Source organism: Gracilinanus agilis, chromosome 1, assembly GCF_016433145.1.
Source record: "Gracilinanus agilis isolate LMUSP501 chromosome 1, AgileGrace, whole genome shotgun sequence".
In the NCBI taxonomy this organism is placed as follows: domain Eukaryota; kingdom Metazoa; phylum Chordata; class Mammalia; order Didelphimorphia; family Didelphidae; genus Gracilinanus; species Gracilinanus agilis.
In genome coordinates this window covers 84671142-84697577 of record NC_058130.1, presented here as the reverse complement: position 1 = coordinate 84697577, position 26436 = coordinate 84671142, and the positions used below count along the sequence as shown (strand labels likewise).

Genomic DNA, 26436 nt, shown 5'->3' with positions numbered 1-26436 from the left:
TGACTTATAAAACAGGTTTGGGAAGAGAATAATAATTTTTTTAAAATTAAGAATTAGGCTGACTTTTCTAGGACCTGGAATTTTTTTTAATTAATCCCTTACCTTACATCTTGGAATCAACACTAAATATTAGTTCCAAGGCAGAAGGGTGGTATGGAATAGGCAATTGGGGTAAGTGACTTGCCCAGGGTCATACAACTAGGAAGTGTCTGAGGTCCGATTTGAACCCAGGACCTCCGGATCTCTAGGCCTGGCCCTTAATCCACTGAGTAACCTAGCTGCCTCTAGAGTTGTCCACTGTCTGTATGATCTCATGCAAATCACTTCCTTTCTTCGGATTTTTCATTTAAAAAACCTTTAAAATTGAAGAACTTGATTGTGTCAAAGGGTCTTTCTGGCTCTGAAGCTCCACAAATAACCACAGATTAATGATGAGCAAGCTTTTAAAATGAAAAGCTTCTAGATATTATGCTTGAAAAATCTGAGCAGTCAGAACTTGGCTTTAATAATATCTACATTTAGTGTTTGACACTCCTCACACAGTCTTGTGCTACTAAAATTTTAAGTTTTTCAAATATTGTAATTACTAAGGCTACAAGTAGCAAAATAAAAAGATTTCTTTAAAAGAATTAAAGCATGGCCAAATCAACACTACTACTATAAAGAGCTGTTTCTAATTATTGAAATTATTGTAAATGGAGGAAAACTAAATAAATCCAGAACTTTAAGATAAGACAATTGAAATGAACTTGGCTTGTTTCTGTATTTTCTGGGATTCACTTTCAATGTGCATATTCCTAAGAATAATGGGATATTTCCTGCTTGGAGAATACCATCCCAGGAAAGAGTCTAGTTCTCTAGTTGGCAGATTCTCAGGGATGAGTCTCTTCACCAACAGGCTAAAAATATTCTCCCTGCACCAATTGTTTGCTTCTCCACACTGCACTTTCATTGTGTTGAATCTATCTGTTTTTAGGCAGACACACTTCTCTGGGAGATTTTCTCTGTCCAAATTCCAGCTTAGTTCTTAAGACCGATGGTCGCATAATTTGGACTCTCTCCTTTCTCTTCTCTAAGAGATTACTGAAAATTATTAATTTTTAAATTAAAATTACTTTCCTTTGGATTTCTTTGCGTTTTCTCTAGGCACACTGAACTTATATTTCATTCTCTCGATATTGCTACTCTCTGCTTAGCTCTTTCATGGGATTTGTGAGGTGGGGGAAGAATATAAGTAAGAATAATTCATATTCTATCCTCAAAGGTCTTGTAAACTAGTTGGGAGATTATAAACATAAGTGAAAATACAAGGCAATATGTGTACTATTGAGAAATAAATATTATAAACATATAGTAAGTACATAGGAACTGAGAGGAGGAGGAGCAGGGGGGAAAAGGTCTCAGTGAACTAGGAAGAGTCCTAGTGAACTGCTGTGAATTGGGAAGGAATCGCAGGGTGGCATGACTTGAGCTAATGGTTACTAGATAGGTGGAAAGTAAGAGTTAGTGGGAGCAAGAGAGCCTATACGTATATATTCTTTTAATCTGTAAGCTTGATTAAGATAGAGTTCATGACTTACCTAAACTTTGTATCTACTCTGATCTGCAGAAGGTGGTTAATATTAAATAATTGCTAGATAATTATAATATATAGTTATATATCATGTCATGCTTTAAAAGATACATGCTATTTAGTATTTAATATGGTATTTATATAAAATGTATTTAATACAATATGTCATAATATACATTATATGTTATATACTAATTTTTATATAAAACTTATTAATTTCTATGTTATTATGCTCACATAATGCAACATTATAGAGAGCTTTAAGATTACAGAGTACTTTCCTCACAATGATCCAGCATGATAGATTGTACAAATATAATTATCTAGGAAATTGAAGCTTAGAGAACTGTTGTGACTTTTCCAAGGCCACACAGCTAGTAAATGTCAGAGCTAGAACTTGAACCTAGTCTCTGTACTCTTACTCCTGTGCCATTCTGAATTTGTGTTGGATGAGTACAAGTTTAGTCATGAAAACACACAGCCCGATCAGGGTACAAAGAGTAGGTCAGTTTGAGTTAAAGCAGAGTTTATGTCAGAAAGTGGGGAGAGATTTAAAAAGCTGGATTGGGCTAGAATGCAAATTTCAGGCTCAAGAATTTAGACTTGATTCTATAGGTAATGGAGAATAATTTTATATTTGTGATTAGGGCAATGATGGGATGAAAGCTGGGTTGGTTGGGGAAGTAGGGTAATAATTTGATGATTATTATAGGTTTTTGTTTTTGTCAACAGCTTAAATAGAGCTAATTTTCATTCCATTACAGATAAGAATGCATTTCCTCATCCTAGCATTTTTGATAGAAACAAGAAGACATCTATGGTGCCCTTAGAAGGCAGCTAGGTGGTATAAGAAGGTAGCTAACTCCATTTCATGACTTAAAGTTCTATATTCCCTGAAAGTTTTGTGTATATATGATTTCAAGGAAATACCACAAAATATTCTGTTCAACTTGTGGCTAGTACCCTTTGGTTTTGCTATCCTTTCAGCCAATCAGAAAGACAAAACACGCTGGCTGCTCAAGATTACATAGCCTCATTTGTTCTTTATTATTAACTCTAAGAAAGCTTTGTTATCTATTATTCTGGTCCTTGTGCCTACTGAGGGGCCTTGGATCCAAATTTGTCATGCAACTGCATGCCTTGATGATAAATCAATCTGCTCAGATTTAATTGCCTTGATGACTATCAGTTTCACTCATGACAAATAGTCAGACAACCAGAAAATAGAGAGGGACCTTGGCCCCTGAGGCAGTCTTTTGGAAGAATTCCCTAGAGCTCATGGAGGGATTTCTCTGTGGAGGACTGCCCTGGAGGTTGGACTCTCAAACTTTGGTCTCAACTTTGTGAACTAAGGTAGGTCTCCACATTAGTGGAGCCTTCGCATTAGTAGGGCAGTCCTTAAGTGAACAAAGCCAAAGGAAGACATTTAAGGAAATAATGGCATCTGGTTTCATTCCGAAAGGAATCCACTTGAAGAAATTTCTCACATTTTGAGATCAGGGGAAGCTCCTGGTTCAACTGGGAATGACCAGAAAAAAAATCAGGGAGAGATTTAAAAAGAAGCAATTGCCACATTGAATTCAGTATAGCGTGCTAAAATTTTGACCTTGAAGGATCATTAGAAGGGTATAATTCATAATTTCAGAGGGATAAAAATCCAAGATTGTCACTTTAAATATTTGGTGGCAGACGAACTAAAGGTCAATTTTCTTGGGACTGTAATTTGATATTATTCTAAGTTTTGGTTTCAGGTATGATTTTCTTGATGGTATTTTTTAATATGAAGTTTATTTATTTAATTAATTTAGAAAAATTTTCCATGGTTACATGATTCATGCTCTTTCCCTCCTCTCCTACCACTCCCCTCCCATAGCCAATGAGCAATTCCACTGGGTTTTACATGTGTCATTGATTCTTGATGGTATTAAGCCAATAATTCACCATTCAAGGGGAATGCCATGTGCAGTGAGGTCTGAGAACTGCTACAGGTGGATGTCTGTCCCTAGAAAAAGTTGAGGGAATGACTCTTGAAGTCTTTATAAATTCATATAGTTTGTTTCCATGACACTATCCATTTTGTCTTCTGCTTCCCTTTTCCTTTTGCCTTCTTATGCAATATTGGTTTTTATAGCATTGGACTTTCCTCTCATCACCAAATGCATCTATGACTAAACTTCTTTTTGATTTTGGCCCAGCCTCTTCATTAGTACTGGAGCTACTTATAGTTGTCCTTCATTCTTTCCCGTCAGTGTATTGGACCTTCTAATTTCATCTCTTTGATCATTTTAATACTGTTCATGCAGATTTCTTGGCAAAGATACCAGATTGTTTTGCCATTTCCTTCTCTCTGAATTTTGTCAGAACTCTCTAGTAGGACCTATCTTGGGTAAGCCTGCATAGCATAGCTTATAGTTTCATTGAACTAAGCAAGCTCCTCTGCCACAAGGTAATGATATAGGAGGGGACACACACACACAGACACACACTGTGTGTGTGTCTGTGTGTGTGTGTATATACATATATACCTATATATATAGATATATGATTAGTATTCATTAGTTTCTAATGGGCTTATACAGGACTTGAGTATGTTTTAGTAATAAGTTCTCAAAACTGAATTAAGAATTTTACATATAAAATAATATTGATAATTGAATAATAATTTTCCTATTTTGAAGACTCTGATGTAGATTCTTCCTTCAGCCTTATGATGGCACTGTCCATATCAGGTACAAGGTTCAAGTGAATATAGAATGAGAGACTGGTAGGTAAAAACTGGAAATTTCTGAAGTTTCAGGTGAATTATCGGTTCCTAATTTGATGTACTTCTTATGGCTCTGTTGTTATTAGAATCAGAACTATAAAACTTGAGCTAGTTTTTATCACATGAACAGGTTAGAGATGGTACTAGATTTGCTTTCCAAGAACTAATTCATGTGGCAGATTTTTAGTAGAGCTGTCTAGGAATTGTCTAATACTTACTTCTCAGGGTTGTTGTGAGGATCAAATAAGATAATGCGTGTAAAGCACTTTGCAAACCTTAAAACACTAAAAAATATATTATTAGGCTAGTTTGTCAACATTTATTCCTTTTTTTGTTGTTCTCTGAATATAGTATCTCAGGCAGAGTTCTGGCTGATATACTAATTTATTGCAGGGTTGAACCAAACCCATCCCTCCTTCCACCCCCAAACTACAGTGAGTTTTAGTATCTGCAACCTTAGTGCCTCTGATGCTCTTGAAACTGTGATGTGATTAGGGGAAAACAGTTGGCCTGTGGGGAATCATTACTGAAAAGCAATTTCAATTCCTCTTGTAGAATCTGTTATTGCTGTGGTTTTAGTCTTGTTGACTTTCCTCAAGTCCTCTCTGGATGTCTTGTCATAGTGAAGAGCTAGCTGTGGCTTTTCTGAGGCTATGACTTTGGAGTGTAAGTTTTGGCAAAGTGTTTGCCAAGTCATAGAGGCTTCAAGTATGAATTGTGTGTTTGCTACCTGAGGTTAAGTCTGCTTGAGTACAAGGGAGATTCATTGGCAAAAACTGGATCAGGAGGCAATTTTTTCCCTCAGTCTCAGCAATTTGTGAGACTATCTCTTAAAGCATAGAGAAGTTGGGGTCTTCGTGTGTGTGTGTGTGTGTGTGTGTGTGTGTGTTTGTGTGTGTGTGTAAAACGAATTCTAGATTCTGGACATATCGAAAATGTTGCCATTACCTGGGCTCTATGGGGTGGTTTAATATTTTGACATTCTATTATAAGTATTTATATTGGTATTCATCCTTTTCTAGGTGCCTGTCAAAGAACCAGTGGCTGCAATGAAACGCTCATGCTGGAAAGGTTGCCAGCATGTGGCAAAGCATTTGAAGAGATGATGAAGAAAGTGGATGTAAAGAATTGGTGCAACTTGACTGAATTTATTACGTAAGTTCTTCTGGCGGCTTTATATTTGTAGTTTAGAAGCTCGTCATCATTGTTCTCCTGGGGCCATAGCTCCTAGAATCCTGCCCCTGAGACTCAGGCCTTACTGAGTTATTCCTGGAATATCTCTGAACACAACAGGAAATCATGGAAACCCTAGTGCACTTGTATATACATTTCATAACTTAGTTGTGATCCATTGAAAAGTATTTAAAAAGTGATGTTCTTCTATAGCACAGGTTTGTGACCAGAAAGGGAAGATATGTTCTCTTTAAAGAACCAAAATATATATTTTTGACATTTAAGAATGTATTTGATCTAGAATAGCCTAATCCTATGTACTGACTGATAAAAGGAACTAATTATATAGATGTAAGTTTTTTTATTAAGAAAGGAAGGCAAAAACTAGAAGCAAGTTATTCAAGAGGTGAAAAGGGAAAACTATTTCCCTCTGTTAACAAAAAGGTGAACATAGCAGATATGGAGCACACATGGTCTGACTTTTCTCCTTCTTGTCCTATTTTCTGCTACTCCGTTTCAAGTCGCATGGTAATTTTTCCTTCTAAGTGATAGGGACTAGCTGGATAGTTGGATAATGAGAATGATGAGCCACCCCTAGGTGAGTGAGAGAAGGCAGGGAAATGATTCTCTACTTCAAGTTTTAACTGATCTAGCAAGAAAAGCTATAGGGGAACTTACTGAAATAATTAGGTCAGAGAAAGAATGAAAGGTTCTCTCTTTAAAGCTTTGGGGGGGAAAAGGAAAAGGTTGCAATTAATTATTATAAAGGACTAGTGAGTAAGGTACTTCATTGTTTCTGGGAGTTTGTATCTCTGTACACAGAATCTTTACCGAATTGTCTATTACCATCATAAATATAGTAACTAGTAAAATATTTTGTTTAATGAGTTAAAAAATTTTAATTGAATGGAAACTATACCATCCTCTTTGACCCATTTGAAAAAGTCTTTGGTAACTTAGGCTTTGAACCATGAAATCATAATCAAGATATGCTGTATGACCTTGCAAATTCAAATATTTCTAAAGTGATGGTTGCTATCACAGATTTATTGAATGTCTATTTTTGAGGAACTAAGAGAAGTTTTTCTTCTGGTTCTTCTGTGGTTATAGAAACATGAATTATGCATAGTTTGCATCCTAATTTAAAAATAACTCAGATATTATCTTCTGATTTTGCTAGGATTTTATTATTTGGGGTTATGTGTTCAGGTCAAGAATGAGCTTTCACAAAATATGTTTGATGCTATTTTTTTCAAGACCACTGACTTCTTTTTAGCTACTTCATAGCTAAGCAAATTTCTATAATTTTTTTGTTAAAAGAATAAGACTATAGTTTTATGTAAATCAACAAGTCAAGTCAGCAGGTCTTAATAAGCACCTACTATGTTCTAGGTACTGTGCTAAGTACTGAGTATACAAAGAAAGGCAAAGATAAGCCTGACTTTCAAGGACCTCAAGGTCTAATGGATGGGCAGCATGCAAACAACCATGTACAAATAAGATATACACAGGACAAATAGAAGATAATAAGTGAGTGGCAAGCACTAGCATTAAGGGACATTAAGAAGGCTTTTTACAGAAGGCAGGATTTTAGTTGGGACCTAAAGGAAGTCAGAGAAGCCAGGAATGACTTCTTACTTATCTGCCCATAGATAATAGGTCATTTGCATGGAGTCTGAACATTGCCATGATTCCTCTTCAGGAGAATCACATTACAACAGTTGCTATGTCCTCGGGGAGCAGGTCTGAAAACCTTGGCCTAAATGACAGATCTCCTTAGACCTCCTCTTATCTGGGCTGATGCTCCCCTTCTCTGACAACTGGGTGTCTTCAACCCTGTAGATGCTTCATAAATGTTTGTTGGATCAGACTGGAAACTATGGATTTTAGGGTTAAATTTTTATTTTGGTACTATTTTTTGTTGTATTCCTTTGAATGTTCTTTTTATCCAGGGCATGGTCCATGCTAGTTGAGTGAAAAGTTGTTCCACCTTTGAAGGTTTCTATTGCATTTAAGACATGTGCAGCCACATTTTTCTCTCTCAGCTGTTCAGAATATAGCCCTGTGTCCTCTGAAGCTATTGAGGTGAGAATAACTCCCCTTTGATGCTGCTGTTGGTGGGGGAGGAAAAAGGGTCATTGGGGTTGGTATGGAAAGGAAGTTTTCCATCCTTTCATTTAATATTATAATAGGTCATACTTAGATAGTACTTTCTGTTTACAAAGTGCTTTTTATGCATTGTTTGATTCTTACAACATTGTGATTTAGGCAATTTATGTGCTAATATTCCATTTGACAAATGAGAAAACTGAAGCTCAGAGAAATAAATGTGATTTGCTCAAGACTATATATCTATTAGATGGGAGAGTTAGGATTTGGACTTGGGTCTCCTTTAGTTCTATGTGATGCTGCTCCTTGAATCAGAGTTTTAATGATTATTTTAATTTTTAAAATTTAATTAATTAATTAAATAATATAAACTTAATTAAAATTAATTTTAATTTAAAAATGGATTGAATTTGAATAGAGGATGATCTCATTTTATGCAACTAATATGTTCCCAAACCCTTTGCATAAGTTGAAAATGATGCATAATCGTGAACCCCATTTTTAGCAAGTTTTTCTTATATGAATATACTAAGGCGCTTTATGACTTTCTTAGGCTTATAGAGCTACCGCATCACTACTCTTATACTTTGGGGCCATTATTAATAACTAAATAGCATTAATGAAACAAAGAGAAGCACTGCCCTGACATGGACACGACTTGTTACAAGTGAGAACTGCAGACAGATTGATACAGGAACTAATGCTTTGGCACAAAATATTATAATGACTCACACTAACACTTTTCAGAGTGGAAATGAGTGTGATTGGATGAACTTCTGGGAGGGAGACTTTATACTGCGTTGGAAAATGCCCAAGATTTGGTGTAGAATTTTAATTTTGCATATTTAATTTTATGCCTTTTCTGCCTTTATCTATTTATTTTTGATCGCCAGTTGTGTATACCTGAATTCATGTATGCAGAAATCAAGTAAAACAAGGTCCTACTCTACTTTCCTTGCACTATTTAATATGCACTTGTTTTAGTAGCTAATAAATATGGTGAATATATCAGTATGTCAAGATCTGTGATCACATCATATCTGACTTAGAAGATAAGAGTTAGAGAATTGCCTGGAGCTCAGAATGATTAAATCACTTGTCCAGAGTCAGTCAGTCATTCAGAAAGCATTTATTGAGTGATTACTATGTGCCAGGTACTGGTGAAGAGAATACAAAAAAGGCAATCCAGAACCTTGACATTGTTAATAACTGGGGATAAAGAAAAGGGAAAACAATCCCTGCCCTCAAGAAACTCATGGGGGACACAAGTTTGAAAATAATTAGCTGAATACAACATATTTACAAAGTTTCAGAGGGGAGGGCTCTAGCCACTCAGTGGAGAGAATACCTCCAGAAGGTGGGTTTTGAGTTGTCTAGAAGGAAAGTAGGGATTTTAAGAATCAGAGATGAGAAGGGAGAGCATTCTAGGGATTGGAGTGAGTCAGGACACAGCACAGAAATGGGAGAGAGAATATTATGTTTGAATTAGGTTAATGTGGATAGATCATGGAGTATACTCAAGGAAATAAAAAGACTAGATAGTTAGAAAAAGGCTAGATTTTCACATGTGAGTGTCAGAGGCAGGATTTGAATGTAGGAGTCTTCCTGACTCCAAGCCTAGTACTGAATTAAAAATGTCAGGTTGCTTCTTGGGAAAATACTGCCTTAATACTCTGAAGAGATAATAGTATTCAAACGTGATAGGAAATGTGTTTTGATAACAAACCTTCAGTGCTTTTTCCTTCCCATCTTTCAGATAAATGATTACTCAGGGATGCTACCCAAAGCCCAAGTTTGAAAACCTAGGCTTTCAGAACTGTTTATACCAAGTAGACTTAATGTGTTGTCTGAAGCCTTCTTGGGATTAATTATTTAAGTGTTTACGAACTCACTTTACCCAACTTACTAAAATTGTTTTCTAATGTATTATGATAAAGTAAATGGTAGAGCATTCATATGCTTTCTCACATTTCCCTTTGCTGATGGTGTTATCACGATGTTTTTATGCAACACCACATTTGGTGTTATTGCAGTTATTTCCAATTCCAAAATGAGTGTCATTCAGAGTGGAGATGCTCAGAAGACTCATTTAAAGGGATTCTTGGGGGCAGCAAGATAGCTCAGTGGATGGAAAGCCAGGCCTAGAGACAGGAGGGCCTGGGTTCAAATTTGACCTTGGACACTTCCTAGTTGAGTGACCTTGACCAAATCACTTAACTCCAATTGCCTAGCCCTTACCACTCTTCTGCTTCAAAACCAATACACAGTATTGATTCTAAGATGGAAGGTAAAGATTTAAAAAACTAAAAATAAAGTGATTTTAATTGTTTAAATTCCACTAATGGAAAATTTAATGGGCCAGACAATTCCTTTAAGTGCCCATAGATTCCAGAGAATATCTAGGCTTATTTCTTCAGGGTTTTCTCTTTGGCATTTCATTTTAGTTAATGATAATATCAACAAAGCAATATTGGATGTCATTTGTGTTAAAGGGAACAACTGGATATTCTATGAGTCTAGAATGGGAATAGGTTCCTCCATGGTTAGAAGTGACACTCAAAGTCCTTGTACCTTCTTCTAATCCAGGACCTCCTCATCTCATGCTTATGAATCACTGGAGACTCCTTAGAAGAGTCTGAGGCTAGTAATAAGTAACTTCATGACCAATGCCACCAGTGAGTACCATGAACTATAGAGTGTTACTAAAGGGTAGTAAGAGAATGAGGAAGACAGAAAATTTTGGTAGGGAGCTGCTAACGTAATACCTCAGGCCACTCACTACCTACAAAATGGGGATATAATTATAGTTAGATGAAATAAGAGCAGAAGGAAGTCTGGTGGAAAAATGGTGAGGTCACAACCTTGGGAGAGACGTAAAGACCAAGGCAGAGAGGGAGGAAGTTAGGTTAGTCAGAACAATCATGAACTTCCAGACTAAAAGTTCAAACCCCTAATCAACATGTGGTACAATGTAAAAGCTAAGACTGGAGAAGCAGATGTGATTAAGGAGGCAAAATGAGTTAAGAACGCTAGTGGCTGTGTGCGTGTGTGCTTATGTGTGTGCATGTGTGCGTAGGATGTTGTAACTCCAGGCAGTTCCTTAACAACAGTTGATCTGACTCTACTTCCTTTAGAAATAATGATTCCAGGGCTGGTTGGGATTTAAAGTTTTTTTGGACAAAAGGATTTTATATGGAAGTTGATGCCTGGAGTTCTTAGGGTTTATGTTCAGGGTTTGGAGATGCTATTGAAGAACAAAGTTTAAACTATATTGTGGATTAAATAATCCTTTTGTGGTTCAGCTTGGGAATCCAGCAGCTAAGGGAAAATTTGTTCAGCATTCCCAGCCGAGTCATATATAAATGACATTTTAGAACTCTTCATAAATTGGCTTCTGATTTGTTTCTCAAACACCTCATTTATTTCCTTATTTTTTTGTCTTTGGGATCTGTAGTCTATTCCAATGACAGTATTGTTTTCCTTTCTGACTCTGTTGATCTTTACCCACATGCTTTCCACCATGTTTCCTTTCCTCAGTTCCTGGATTTCCTCACTTAAGTCTTAATACAAGAGTTCTCTTTAACACTCTCTCCCCTCTGACCTTTTCCTGATTCTGTTTTTCCTTTTGAATAAAGTTATACCCTTCAAGAGTTATAGTCTTATAATGTCTCCTTTCCTGCTAGCTTCTCAGTGTGAAATCTGTTAGGACAAATTTGCCTCCTTCTGCCATTTATAACTTAGTTCAACTTGCTTGTTATCAATATTTTGCATATTTTACATGAACACATCTGTGGCCATGGGTTTCACTGCCAACTCCTTCCTTGATTTCTTGTCTCCTGTGAAGTTCTGGCCTCTCCTCTTGATATTCTTTCCCCTACATTATAGCTACCATCTGTGGCATCTCTTTCATTTGATATAGAGAGGCATTTTTTTCCTCTTCCCTTTTCCTTTTTGGTTGAGAGTCCTTTTGACTGGATTTGTAGGACTCCAGACAATTACATTTTTACTAGATGTTGCTTGGTTCCCTTTATTCCTGGCCCATTTGTGACATCTGGACCACATTCTCAGTTGTGATTCAGAAAGCCTGATCTGATTCATGAGAACTATCTTACCCAGATTTTCATTTCCAAGACTTGCCTTTTTATTCTGAATCCCTTGTCTTTGATGGGCAGCAGTGACAAAAACACCACATGTACCCTGATAGCCTTCAGTTATGCATTTAGGACTTTTTAATCCCTAGAAATTTTCTCTTGATTAACTCTGATGATATCATGTGGTCATATGACTTACCAACAGTGGATAGTAATCATCGGGTCTTCTGGTCTTAGGAGATTCTCTGTCATACACCGGATATGTGCCCTGGGAACACGACAAACATTTCCTTTATTATTGTCAAATCAACAAATACTAGTAGTTACTTAGTTATCTAGATTATCTAGTTTTCTCTCTTTTTGCTGTCCCCTCCTACATGGTCTCTTCTCTGATGGTAGCTGTAGTTACATATCATCATGCTTTGGAGATCAAGATACTCATTCCTTCTCTACTTCTTCCCCTTTGTGAATAGCCAGAGCAAGTTAAGTGACATGACCAAGGCTACACAACTGGTTAATTAAGCCACAAGTATCAGGTGGGTTATTTGGTCTTGGGCTCAAATCATTCATTTAACAAATATTATGTACTACCAATGCACATATATAGAGCACATTGCTCAGTGTTGAGAGAAATACAAAGTTTAGATAAGATGAATACCTGCCCTCATGGAACTTCCAGTCTGGTGGATGGTTGAGATAAATATCTGGGTAATAATTGTAATACCCAATTATACATGATCAGGTCATTGGTGAGGAGCAAACAAAATCATATATGAGATCCTCTTCAGGTCTGGCATTTTTTTCCATTGGTACAGCAGTTTTCTGAGTGCTATACTCACAGCCACTCATGGGGTACATTGCAAAGGTATTTAGATACTTATTTCATAAATGAGAAGTCTGAAACAGAGTTGTTAAGTGACTTGCCTCAAGCAGACCTTTTCTACTCAAAAGTTCTTTCAAGTCCAGGCTATTTCTTGACTCCCAGTTGTGCTACTAACTAGCTCCACTTCCTTAGAGCCTTAGATTCTCATCTATAAAGTAAAGGAGTTGACTAGATCATCTTTCACCCCTTTCTAGCTAAAAAATACACGATTCTATATCAGGAAAAAGACAAGTAAAAATAGTTTATTTCCTACCCTGCATGGAAAGCCTGTATGGACACGTGTCACTCAATTTACGAAATGGTTGTGTAAAAATACAACATGAAAAGAGGGGCAGTTATTTCCTTAGGCAGATTGGAGAGTATTTTGGTAGGATTTCACAATATTATTGTGGTGGGCATTGGTTGGAATGGTAGTGGGATGCAATGGAAAGATTTGTTGTATTTGGAGTCTGAGAACCTGGGGTCAAGTTCAGCTCTGCTTCTACCTTCTTGTAAGATCCCTTCCTGGTCTCAGTCTCCTCATGAGGGGTTAGACTAGACTATGGTTTCTTTCTCATCTAGTTTTACAGTTCTATGAACCCATTATTTGAATGTTTCTGACAGCGTTAGTTAGACCTGGGGTATTGTGCCAGATCCTTGCCCTTTACCGCCAGAGGGCACTCTTACATTGCTAAGGCAAACTAGGGGCTGGGTTTTATTTTTTTGGTTGTAGAGATGGCACAAAGTAGTGGAAACTGTCTAATTAGTGGGTTAACTGGTAGGAAGCAAAATAAAGGGTTGTTATGGTATTGTCAGGGGAACAGATCAGCAGAGTACAAATTGGTGGAAAGTGGAAGATGCTTGTAGTTCTTTCTTACTCTCCACACTGGTACAAGATCAGAGTTAGAAGGGAACTAGTCTAATTGCTTCATTTTATAGGAAATTTCAGTATCCTCCCCACTCCTTTTATTGAATTCCATCTTGGCTTTCAAAGTCCAATTGAAGCGTCATCCCTTTGAGCCCCAATCAGAAACAAATATCTTTCTCTTGGGATCTCTTGATACACGTTGCTTGTTCCTTGCCTTTTTTTGAGGGAATAATTGAATCCACAATGTAAAAATGACTGATGTCATGATCGTTTGCAGCTGTCTTGACAAGACTGTTCATTCTGGGCTATACTGAACTTTTTATTTTTAAGCCCTTGACTCGACTTATGGATAAAATAGAGGCCCTGCATTCAGGTGTCATCAAAGAGAGAATCACTAAATGGCTTATATGCCTTTATTTTCCTATTTACTAAACAAAAAGGAAAAGAACCTGTCTTAAGATTCCTGAGAAACTTTCATGAGAACTTGCAAACTGATGATGCCAATATTAAGTCCCAGGATCCAAGGTTTAAAGCTCTCCACCTCTCTCTCTATTAACTTATCTGAAAGATTATCTCCCCTCCCCCATTTTAAATTTATTTTCATTATTTATCTCCAATATCTGGTATATTCCTCCTCATCTTAGCCTCCTGACATTTTTGACTGCTTAACTAAAATCTCACTTTCTTCAAGAAGCCTTTCTTGGGCCTCCTTAATGCTTGTGCTTTCTCTTGATTGGTTATTTCCAATATTTATTTTTATTATACTATATTATGTCATATAACATATAATTAAAACATTATTAACATTTATTTCCAATTTATCCTGTATTGTTTATACATAGTTTTTTGCAAGTTGTCTCTCTCATTATACTGTGAGCTCCTAAAAAACAGGGATTGTCTTTTACATTTCTTTGTTTCCACTGTTTAATGACTGGCACAGAGTTAGCATTTAATAAAATGCTTATTGACTTGATTATTTTTCAGTCTTTGCCTTAGGCGTAGAGGAAATGGCTAGAAAATGCAACTCGAGCAGTTGTATGTCTTTCAAGTGGGTGATTTTCTGTTTGAAATGTTAACTATTAGATGTTCTGGGGAGTTACTTGGGAAGGAATAATTTTCTTGAAACAATAAAGCAACATTTACTTTACTACATTAAAATAGAGTACATTAGCTTCTGTTTATTTGGCTTGACTTCCCTGGTGGACTGCTTTGTTCATTCACAGTTAAATAAAACATTTATTATATACTTACTCTGTGTAGGGCATGAGAGATAGGTAGCAGCATTTAATTAAGGATTACAAAGTTGACTTTGGAATTTGGATGGCCTAGACTCAAGTCTAACCTCTAAAATCCCAGTGTCAGAGGCATCTCTCTAAGACTTTAATTGGCAGACAAGGTCTTAAACTTGAATTGGTAGAAGGAGTTAGCTCTTCACAGGGAGCTTGTTACACACATGATATTATAGGATCAGGAAAAACAAACAAATAAACCCTAAACCAAAATATAAGTGCACAGTGCTAGGTATTGAGAAGCATACAAAGATAAGACAACTCCTGCTTTAAATTTGCTTTTGAAAATCATTTTTGAATTAAAAAAAATCACATTTAAAACATCATTTCTCTTGATCCCCACTACAATCTTTTAAGGCAGATAGCAAAGGTTTCATTATTTCATTTTATAGGTGAGGCAGTTGAGATTCAGCAAAATTAAGTAATTTATCTGATATGTTTCATTGCCCATAACTAGTGCCTAGCATATAGTAGGTGCTTAAATGTTGACTTGATGGAGTAAAGCGTTGAACCTAAGTCTTCTGTTTTATGCTATTCTTTTCTCTAATCTGCTATGATGGTTCATGCTTCTACCTTCTCTTTCTTTTCCCCTTAGGCTTCTTTTTTTCCTAACTCATCTTGCCTTTCTCCCTAATTCTGAATAAAATTTTGTCCTTTAAAAATGTTCTGATGTGGAAAAATGGCTACATCAAAATCAGATGGAGACTCTCTAACACAAAGAATTTATTTCTTATGTCACATCCAAATTCTCTCTACCGTGACAGATTCCATTATATTGCAAATGTACCTAGAATTTATTGGGTTATAGTGTTCCCATGACAGAACTGAACATGTCACTAAATCTGAGGAAGTCATGGAAATTTTTAAAAATTCTACCTGATGGCATGTCATTGAAGTAGTCCAGCAAATCATGTGCATTTCAAAACAAGAAACAACCTAAAAAGGACTTCTTTGTGCTGATAATTTATTACATATATGAAGCTTAGAAGATTCTGGAGGAGGCCTGAAGCACAATTTTAAGCACAATGAAAGATCTCAAGAGTCACTGAAGAGTTTATGCTTATTTAGCCTGAGCTTCTCCTCCCTACACTTGTGTTATATGGACCTTAATGACAGTCATAAGTGGATTTGTGGGTGAATCAGACCAATAGTACTTTAGATGGAAGGCACCAAGGGACTCTAAAGTTAGATAATATTATAACTATTCTTGAATGAGTAAGACTCACAATATTTCCATTAAAGTTTTTAGAAGAAGAAAAACTAAGAAGGAAATAGATAAAGTTGAAGAAGGATGTGCTTAAATTTGGAATTAGGTCCCCAAAGTTACTAAAAATAGTACATATCCATTGACAAAAGGAAACCACAGTGAGACCAAAGAGATCAAAGGAAAAGGGAAAGGTACTACATATACAAAAATATTTTAGAGCAGCTTCTTTTTATGTGGTGGCAAAGAACTGGAAACTGAGTGCTCATCAGTTGGGGAATGGTTGAACAAATTATGGTATGTGAATGTAGTAATAGAATGTTATTGTGTTGTTAGAAATGAGGAAGAAGACAATTTCAGAGAGACTTAGGAGGACTTGCATGAACTGATGCAAAATGAAGTGGATAAATGCAAAAGAAATTGTATTATTAGATCAATATTATAAAAATGAATAATTACAAAAGGAATTAAGACTTTTGCTTAACAAAATGATCAGGCATGATTCCAGAGGCCTGATAAAGTAGAACATTGCTTTTAGAGAGCTCCATCTTCTAACACATATCTGAGAGATGATAAAGGCAAAGACAGTACATGTCATTTCCACTTGTCTCTTTAATACTTTAGTGGATATATGATCTCATGGAAATAAATATTCTCTCCAACAGGGTTGATTACAATCTTTACCAAACTATGAAATTTTTGTCCATGAAGGTCCTGATGGAGTATCAATCTAGATTGGGTCTTTTTTATGTTGTGTTTATGCCAGTGGAGTATTCTGGCTATCCACCTATTATCCCTTGCTATTGACACATCTACCCACTTTCTTTTTCTGATTGCACATTTCTCTTCTTGTACATAGATGGTCCTTGGAAATACATTACAGGTTACAATGCATGTCTCTGTTGTTCTCTGGAATATTTTAAAATTTGATTCCTCAGAGGTTGTGGTGTCCCAAGATTTGAAAACATATAGTCTTTCCAGGAGAACATTTATGTTTAGATGGACCTTTGTGACAGGGAGCAGCTTGGTATTGTTAAAAACATTACACAGTTTCCTAAATACGATAAGTTCTGCTTTCTTTCCCCGCTTCAATTTAGGATCAAACTCATTGTTCTTCTGTAGTGCCTGTCCCAAATAAATATATTTATATATTAACTCATTTGATTTGCCTTCTGACTGCATATCATAATCTTAACAATTGGCATTTAAAAAATTGATATCTTTTGTTTTCACATCCTTATTTTTTCTATTCTTCACCTCTTCTACTCAGAAAATATCCCTTATATCAGAGGACAAAAGAGGAAAAAACCAATTAAGTAAAACATCATCAAAATCTGATATTATAGGCACTATTTCACATCCATAGTCTACCACCTCTGCAGAAGAGGGAGATGCATAGCTCCTCTTTGGGGCCAAACTTGGCCATTATAATTTCACAGAATTTAGTTTGGATTGTTTTTCTTGCCTTTTCCCTCATTTACATTGTTGTTGAATATATTGTTTTCTGGGTTCTGTTTATTTACTTTTTATCAGTACATATAAATCTTCCCATGTTTCTCTGTGTTGTTATTCATAATTTCAGTAACATTTCATTACAATTAAGTACCATAATTTTTTCCCTTTCTACTGCCAATGGAAATCATCTTATTTTCAGTTCTTTGCTCCTGCAAAAAATGCTGTTGTGAATATTTTGGTTGTATGGGACTTCTAAAAAATCTTTAATCTCTTCACTTGACCCCCATTGCCCACCCTTACCACTCTTCCACCTAGGAGCCAATACACAGAAATTAAGGGTTAAAAAAATCTTTAATCTCTTGGGTTATATGCCTTAGAAGTGGGATTTCTAGATTAAAGACTATGGGCCTTTTAGTTATTTTTAAGAATAATTTCAAATTATTTTACAAAGTCATTGGATGAATTCATAGTTTCATCAGTGGTATATTAATGTGTTTATATTTCTATAACACCTTTAATGAATATACATATTTTATTAATTTTTCTTATATGTATTGTTTGGCTGACCTCTCTTGACTATTCATGAATCTCTTTGAGGAAGCCCTGTAATGTTTCAGAGCTTGATGTTTACTTCAATTAGTTAATCATTGTTTACTTCCACCAAATCAGCCCTTTCTCTTCCTAGTGTCCCCGTTTCTGTTGTCATTGAGCTAGGTAGGGCAAGATCTAGGATTTAGACTCAGGTCTTTTGACTTAATGTTAAGCATACTGATTATTGGCTTATATGGAAAGGCAAGAAACTTCTGCAAAGTTGTAATATCCAGGTTTTTTTTTAAACAATAACTATGGCAACATTAAATGTGTTTTTAATTTTTAAAGAGATGTTAAATATCCATGTTAATAGCACTTTAAACTACAGACTTTTCTTTCCAGAATGATGATCAGTCATACTTTTTTTTTAATAGCTTCAAAAATAACTGGAAAGGTAATGGCCAACATTTATTACACTTTAAAGTTTACAAAACATTTTATGCATATTATAAGCTCTTAGGATAGATACTGCAGTTGTTACTAACCCCATTTGGTAGGTGAGGCAACAGTGGTTTTCAGGGGTTTCAGAGGTGGGATTCAAATCTAGGTCTCTGTTGACTCCATATCTGGAATCCTTTCCACTATATTATGCTGTCTCTTGGTAGTGGTGGAGTTGGATGTTATGGTTAATTGGAAATTGACCAAGAAAATTTTTTGCTTTAATTTTTGTTTAAAACATTTATACAGTAATATTTTTCTTTTCAGGTCAACAACTTGACAACCTGTGTGTCTATGAACAGCTAAAACTGATGTCACAGTGTTTACATACTTTGCTCAAAGTAGAATTGTTTAGCCTTGCTTGGAGTTTTTTGACTCAAACTTTACACTTAATTCTAACACATTTAACTAACCAGTTTTCTAGCCTATAGCATATTGGAAGTAAAAAATTAGGAAAAGGGGGAGCACTGCTATAGATAATTTTGGTGTCAGCAGCAGCTGACAATATGAAATTAAGGAGGAAAAAAAACCTACAAAAAGAAGACAAAATAAGAGTCAGGCCTTATAATAAGGGTAGGAATTTGTACCTGTGATTTCATTGCTATAGGGAACTTCTAGGTGAGGTGACTCCTTACATAGATGCAGGTCAGTACCTTCTCTGTAATTTAGTCATAGAGATTTGGCGAAACAATATGAAGCTCAAATGACTTGTCTAGGATCCACTGGAGAAGAAAATGGCAAGCCACTCCGGTATCCTTGCAAAGAAAACCCCATGGATGGCTATTGTCTTGTGGGGTCATGAGGAGTCAGACATAACTGAATGACAATCACAAAAAAGATTACATAGCCAGTATGTATCAGAGGCAGGACCTGAACCAGATCTTGGTTTTGAGGCTGTCTCTCTGTCAACTGTACCATGCTACCTCTTTATCTCTTATAATAAAGAAGAAAAAAGAGGAAAAGAAAGTTCAGCAAAAGTAAGCAACATCAGTATTCTTTTTCAATCTCCTCAGTTCCTCTGTTTCAAGCATTGTCATGCATTTCTCCAAGAGACTCAACTCATCATCTGGGATTAGAATGAAGCAATAAGGGTAGCAAAAGCTATTTCAGAGACAATTTAAGAAATGATATGCACTTGATTCTATTTTTTGTTATAATCCTTAGGAAAACAATATTTTGTGGGTGATAAATTGACATCTACCAGAGCAAAGAAACTGCATTAAAGATTAGTTTTCTAGTCAAAGCATTTCCAATGACTATTGGGAAAATCACAATGGAGAGTAGATTGTTTCTCTAGAAACAGTAATGGATTCCAGATCCTGAAGGCACTTTCTTCCCTCTTGGCTCCAGAAAAATTTCAAAGTAGGAAAGAATTGAAATCATCCTTTCTACAGCCAAACTGAATCATTCTAGCTGAGACATAGAAGGGAAGAAATGAGTCCAAGTGATGACCAGTCCTGCTTCACTTTACCCCATTATAATCCTATTTTATCCATACTCAGTGCCTCCTTGGAAGTCAGGGTTCAAAGATGAAGAGGAAGGGAGCAGCAGGGAAGCACTCCACCTAACAGAAAATGCAGCTCTTTCTTCTTTTGGTGTCATCCCTCTTTTCCTTCAGCCAAGTCTAGTGTAAACATCTCTAAGAACTGGAGCTGTGTTCATTGGTGTATTTTGGGAAACACTCAGGATTCTTTGGCCACCATAAGCAAAGAAGACAAAAATCCCCTGGCCTTGTTCTGCCAATGGTGGGCAGTGAGTCTAAGGCTTTTGGCCATCTATCATTTATATAATAGAGAAATGATTGCCCCCCGAGAGCAATGTGATGCCATCTATAGTAGCTGTGCTATTCGTGCACTCTCTTCCCTTCCATATGTGGATGCCTGGAGAGCAACCTCAGGTTTGAAGCACTCTGGGTCAACAATTTCTCAAAACCATAGCTCTTATGTTTCCACCAAGTTGTTTACTTTTATAAGGACAAAGGGCACATTAGTTCAAAGCAAAAGATAATTTAAAAGAATAACAAAATAAGTGACTAGAAAAGATTCCACTCTTCTTTGGATTGCCATTATACAAGTGGGGAGGGTATATACATATAGATATGTGACTCAAAAATACTTGGAAGGCATATGTGTGAAGAATGCATATAGGACACACTAATAGAGGACAACATGGGGAACATGTCCAGTCAGGGCACGCAATGGAGACTATTTGTGTTGGATTATCCATAGGCAGGATGTGCAAATGCCTGGGATGACTTACGCTTCTAATTCTACAAAGCCACTGATGAACTCCAGTCATGGAATCATGCTATTCTCTAGTAGACACTGCCCATCTGTAGAACACTGGGAGTTGTGTTGTTTCTATTGGACATCTTGTCCTTACTTGCTGGCATGTTCTTGTTTTCTGCTTATTGTTTTTTTTTTTTTATCACATTGTAGTTCCATTCTTCCCTGGATGTCTTTACTGGTGACAACAACAAACAGAAATAGCAATAGTTAACAACATTTAGATAGTGCTTTAAAATTTGTAAGAGTGCAGAGCATTTTACATATCACCTATTTTTATCCTCATAAGAACACTGTGTTGTTATTGTTAAATCCATTTTTAAAATGAGGAAACTGAGGCAGAGAGAAGTGAGTAACTTACCCAGGGTTGCATAGCTCATAAGTATTTGAGGCAGGATTTGAATTGAGGTTTTTCTAATATTAAGTTCATTCCTTTCTCCATGATACCATCTAGCTAGTTTAATGGAGCCGGAGTTTTACTTTACCAGCTGTTGGCCTTCAGCTATTTTAATTGGCTTCTTTTGGGCCATCTGCTACTCTTTGCCACCATTTGCTAGTCGTATAATATACTATATAGAAACTAATGTTTCTCCCAGGAAGTTAGTCAAAAGATGGCAAGAAATCATTTAGTGCCTAGCCTAGGACCATAAGCCATTGTAGCCAGGAAAAGACAACAGAAGCTTTGGATTTAGGTTGCCTGTTCTATTTTCTAACTTTCTCCTGATGCGTAGGTGCTTGGCTCTACTCAGTTATCTGAACTGGATTGATAAAATTCCTTTAAGTCTCATGGAGTCTGATTATCAGGCTGTATCTCTGAAACCCATTTTGGGTCTCTACCTAAATCTGTGTGGTGATGAAGCTGTCTTTAGCTACTGTACTGTTCCTTGGTCAATATGCTGAAGAAACTGAGGACAGGAGCAAAAGGGCTAGGTGAAACCAAAAGATTATTCTTCATAATTGCCTTTATCATGTTTTCTTGCTGTCAACAATGTTTTTGACTTTTGCAGCCATTGTGGCTTCCCTGATCTCCTTACACATTCATTACAAACATTTTTTAATGTACATTTTAGTTTTGGACTGGACTTGCAATTTTATTTGAATAGAGAGTCCTGATGATGAAATTATCTCTACCAATACAGGTTGGCAGTTAAAAAATACTTAGTATCTCAGAGAGCTTCCTATAGAAAAGAGAAATTAAATGATCTTCCAGGGATCACATAGCTACTATATGTCAGTTGTAGGAACTGAACCTTAGTCTTCCTGGCTTTGAGACCCACTTCCTCTCATAATGAATTGAAGCAGTTTTATGTATGCAGACAGTATCTCCATGGGGCTGTGTTGACAAACCTATGGCAAGTGTGCTGGAGGGGGTTGCTTCCTTCCCCCTCTCCACTGAGCCTGAGGACATTTTTTTTGTATCACCCGCCCTTCTTCCCAGCAGCCCAATGGGAGCACTTCCTCCCTCCCCTGTCTGGGGTAAGGGGGAGACTCACATATAGCATGAGGGTGTAGTTTGGGTACTCAGTCTCTAAAAGGTTTGCCATCACTGTCATAGGGTAAGATCCCTTTCATCTTGATGTGTTTGCACCTATAGCTTTGTTAGAGCAGCCTTTCCTGCAAAACCCCAGGCTCATGTACTTGTCATAGGGGTAAAAGGACAAGGAAGAGGTCATTGAGTGAGCTTTTTTTGACCCATTTGGCTTGTCCTGACTGAAGAAGTAGAAGAGAAATGTGGATTTGGAGAGTTGGGAGAAAATCATAAAGAAGAGGAAGTGGAAAAGAACTATTGAACTCTTGGAGCTAAAAATAAATTTGAGACTTTTTCAAAAGAGGAGAGGTTTGGATGCTCTGGAAAGAAGGGAATTGCTTGCTTTCAAGGGGATGTTAAAGTGGACCCATGGATACTTCCAGGTGAATGATACTACAGTATAGGTCATGGGAAGACAAGAAGAATAGTGCTGGGTTGGTAACTCTTTGATCAGTGGTACTGAGGCAATTATTCTTTATTTGTTAATAACTGGGATGAGTGTTGGCTCCTGGGCTATGTATCCAAGACATGACAGAAGATCTCCTAAGACTTTATCAAAATGCATTATTATTAGTTGCTTTTGGTGACTGATGCAAGCACAGATGATACTGCTAGAAGGAACATTGAAAGGATTGCCCAAGGTTATATCTTGGCAAAAAACAGAAAACCAAAGTGGCACAGGTGGCATTTTATTCCATGGTGCCCTTTGAAAGGAAGTAATAAATAAGAAAAAATATTTGAGGGAATTGAACATTTTTAAAATGATGGTGTCTGGAAATGGGGTTTAGATTTTTGAACTGTAACTTTAAATATGGGGATAACAGGCTATTGGCCAGGGATAGAGCATGCCTCACAAAAGCTGGTAAGAATATATTTTTTCTGGTGTCTTGCCTTTCTAATAAAAAAAAAAGAAATTTAAACTGAAAAAGGAAGGGAGAAAAAGAAAACCATCTATGTTTCCCTTCCAAATTAAATACTGATAACAGGATAGAAGATGGTTAGTAATAAATAGACTAATTTTCAGAAAGAAGTAGTAGAATGTGCAAATTATAAGCTACAAGGAAGATAAGCTAGAAGTCCTGATGTGTGGAAACAAATTTAACCTTTTGGGTATTGCTGAAACTTGGTAGGATGAGGTCCATGTCTAGAATATCATTCCAGAGGGATGTGCCTTATTTAGAAGAAATGGGGGGATGGTGAGGATAGCTTTATTATATTAAGATGATAGACTCCTGAGAAGAAATCCAGGAACTGGAGAGGAGAGGCATGGTAAAGAGCATTTGTGTGAAGATCAGTGGTGGGAGAAACAAATAATATTTGTCATTAAGAGTACTTTTTAGACCATCCAAAGAGAAAGAGGAGAGAGATAAGGAGTTTGGGAACCAGATCACAAGTCTGGGGCAGAGGTGTGATAAAGAAGACATAAAGAGTTTTCAGTTATTTAGACATCTGCTGGAGCACATGCTCTATCTCTGACATTAGCAAAGAAACTAATAATTTCTTGGCCGTAAGATTTGTCATACTGATACTGTTAGCCTTCAAAATCTGGAAATGTCAAGGGGAAGTTCTATTCTGAATCTAATTCTTATTAACAGGAAGGAACTGGTTGTTGGCACAAAAATGATGAGAACCTTGCAGAAGAGGAGAGGCCTCTCTTAGAATTTGTGACAGAGGAAAAGAAAGCTGGGCATAGTTTGACATGCCCTTTAGATTCTGAGGACAGCAAATTTCCAGGGGTTCAGAGGAAGGTTAGACAAGCACACATGAACTAAAATTCTTCTGGAGAAGTTAGTCCAGGAAGCCCTTAAAGAATAAAAGTCTTAAAATTCAAAATAAATTCTGAAAACACAAAAAAGAAATAGTTTAGATGAGGAAAATGGCAGATATCTGAAAACCTGGATAGGGATGCTTAAAGAAGTCACTAAACAACTTAGATTAAAAAAAAAGGTATGTATAGGAGGTGGCAACAAGGACAGATAACAGAGGGTGAATACAAATGCATGGCAAAATTATTGTAAGGCTATTGTCAAAAGTGATAAAGCCCAGATGTTAGCTAAGTGACTTAGTGGTTGGCAAGCCAGGCCTAGAGATGGGAGGTCCTGGGTTCAAATTGACCTCAGATACTTCATAGCTGTGTGACTGTGGGCAAGTCATTTAACCTCAATGCCTAACCCTTACTGTTCTTCTCCCTTGGAACCAAATACTTAATATTGATTCTAGGATGGAATGTAGGGGATTAAAAAAAAGAGTCATAAAGCCCTGAATGAACTAGGGTGTTGAAGATTGCTAAGAAAAAAACCCAACTATTTTGGTAGAAGGGGATCAGAGAAAAGAGCTAGTTCTGCTGCTTAGAGTGTATGGGATAATGATAATAGTGACAGAGAAGGTAGAAATGATCATCCTTATTTTCCTTATTTTTCTCTGCCAATGAGAATTTCCTTTGGATTAGAAAGGACAACAAAAACGGATAATAGAAAATAAAGTCATTTGTGCTTGTTGAAATCCGTTTCTTTTAAGCTTTAGGTGTCACCTCTATCAGGACCATTTGTCCAGGTATTTTGTAGGAGGAATTCCTTTCCAGGTATAACTGAACTGGATAAGTTTTGAAGTCTTTTCCAACTCTGATATTATGTGAATCTGTACCAAATCATAAAATAAAATCTCTAAATCTTTTCTTGTGAATTATCCTAGACTGTACTTGACTAGTTGGATGGGTACACCAAAAATGTAAGAATTCAAATTTATATCTCTTTAAAATTAAACCTTATCTTGGGTTATATTTTATTTGGGTTATATTTTTATTATACAGAATTACATTTATTATCCACTTTTAGCTGGGGAATGTTCTTTTCATATTTACCACATCTTAATTCCAATTTTCCCTCTTCTTTCTTCTTCAGGTACTACGACAACTTCACCTCTTGCACAGAACTTGAAACAAACATTGTGGGGTGTTTTTGGCCCAACCCCCTAACAGAAGGCTTCATCACAGGGGTCCACAGACAATTCTTTTCAAACTGTACATCGGATAAAGTGCACTGGGAAGACCCACCAGATGAAATTCTCATTCCCCTCATTCTGATCCCTGTGCTTTTGACAGTGGGGATGGCAAGCTTGGTGGTGTGGTGCAGTAAACGCAACGATGTTTTGGTGTAATCTGCATTTTCCTCTTTTGACTTTTTTTGTTCCTTTTTTTTGGGGGGGCAAAACAGCAGGAATCAAGTTTCAAGAACCATTGGTTTGTGGCTGCTTGAGCCTAAATAGTTCCTAACCAGAGGAAATCTTTCTGGGTTTCAAAAGTCTTGATGACAAGCTGCCAATGTGGAATTTGATTTGTGTAATGAAAAGTACTCACTTTTTTTGATGCAAAGACATTGAGTTTCATCAGATTTATAACTCTCCCAGGAGCAAAATGAAAGTTTCTAGAGACTTTTAAGTAACTATGGAAGCTGCTGAAAACAGAAAGATGAAAGGCAATATGGGCCAGTGAGAACTAAGTTTGTTCATTGCTTCTAGCTAACCACTCATCTCACAAATAGCTGTGATAAAGTTTAAGTCACACTCGTGTCTGAGTTGGTAGATGGCTTATGTTGTGATCATGGCATCAAAGGTCTTCTTTAATGGATTTCACAGAAGGCTATCTCAATTACTTTATTCATAGCAAAGGAAGAAACTACAACCAAAGATGGGAACTGCTGTTTTGAGAACAATTTAAATGGCCATATCATACCTGTAAGGAGAAAGGACCATGCCAGATGAAGGGATGATAGCAAAAGTGCTCTCCCGGGATGGACTTTTTGACTTGAGGAGGCCATAGAACTGGCTTCAAGAAGGAAACAGATCTCTTTTTTACAATGAGGAAAGAATGAAAGAAAATGGGCTGCCTTAGTTTATCAAGGAGTAATGAAGGAGCTATAGATACATCAAATTCCTTCATTTGTTCTATAATTATTGCTGTCACTTTTATGAAAATATGAATACTGACTGTTTCTTCCCATGAATTTCCTCTGATCCAAATGGGATTTTGTTTGTGTGTGCACATAGTGTTCTGTCAGTAATAGAATACCCAGGTGGCAGAGATACCTTTGAAATGTTAACTGTCAGAAACTGGTTTTCCTTTTAGATAAATGGATTAAGGATAGGTATTAGAAATGGGAAAAAAGCTACAATGAAGCCTGTAGAAGTCAGTGTGGGTTACATAGAAAG

General features: G+C 36.6%; 1 protein-coding gene across 1 annotated transcript; it reads left to right on the top strand.

Annotated features, from left to right (window-relative positions):
* The first annotated feature begins 4990 nt into the window (after positions 1–4990).
* Positions 4991–25707, top strand: RAMP3 (receptor activity modifying protein 3). Its single transcript, XM_044676511.1, has 3 exons — positions 4991–5003; positions 5360–5492; positions 25131–25707. The coding sequence occupies exons 1-3, from the start codon at positions 4991–4993 to the stop codon at positions 25384–25386; spliced, it is 402 nt and encodes a 133-aa protein (XP_044532446.1). The 3' UTR covers positions 25387–25707.
* Positions 25708–26436: the final 729 nt, after the last annotated feature.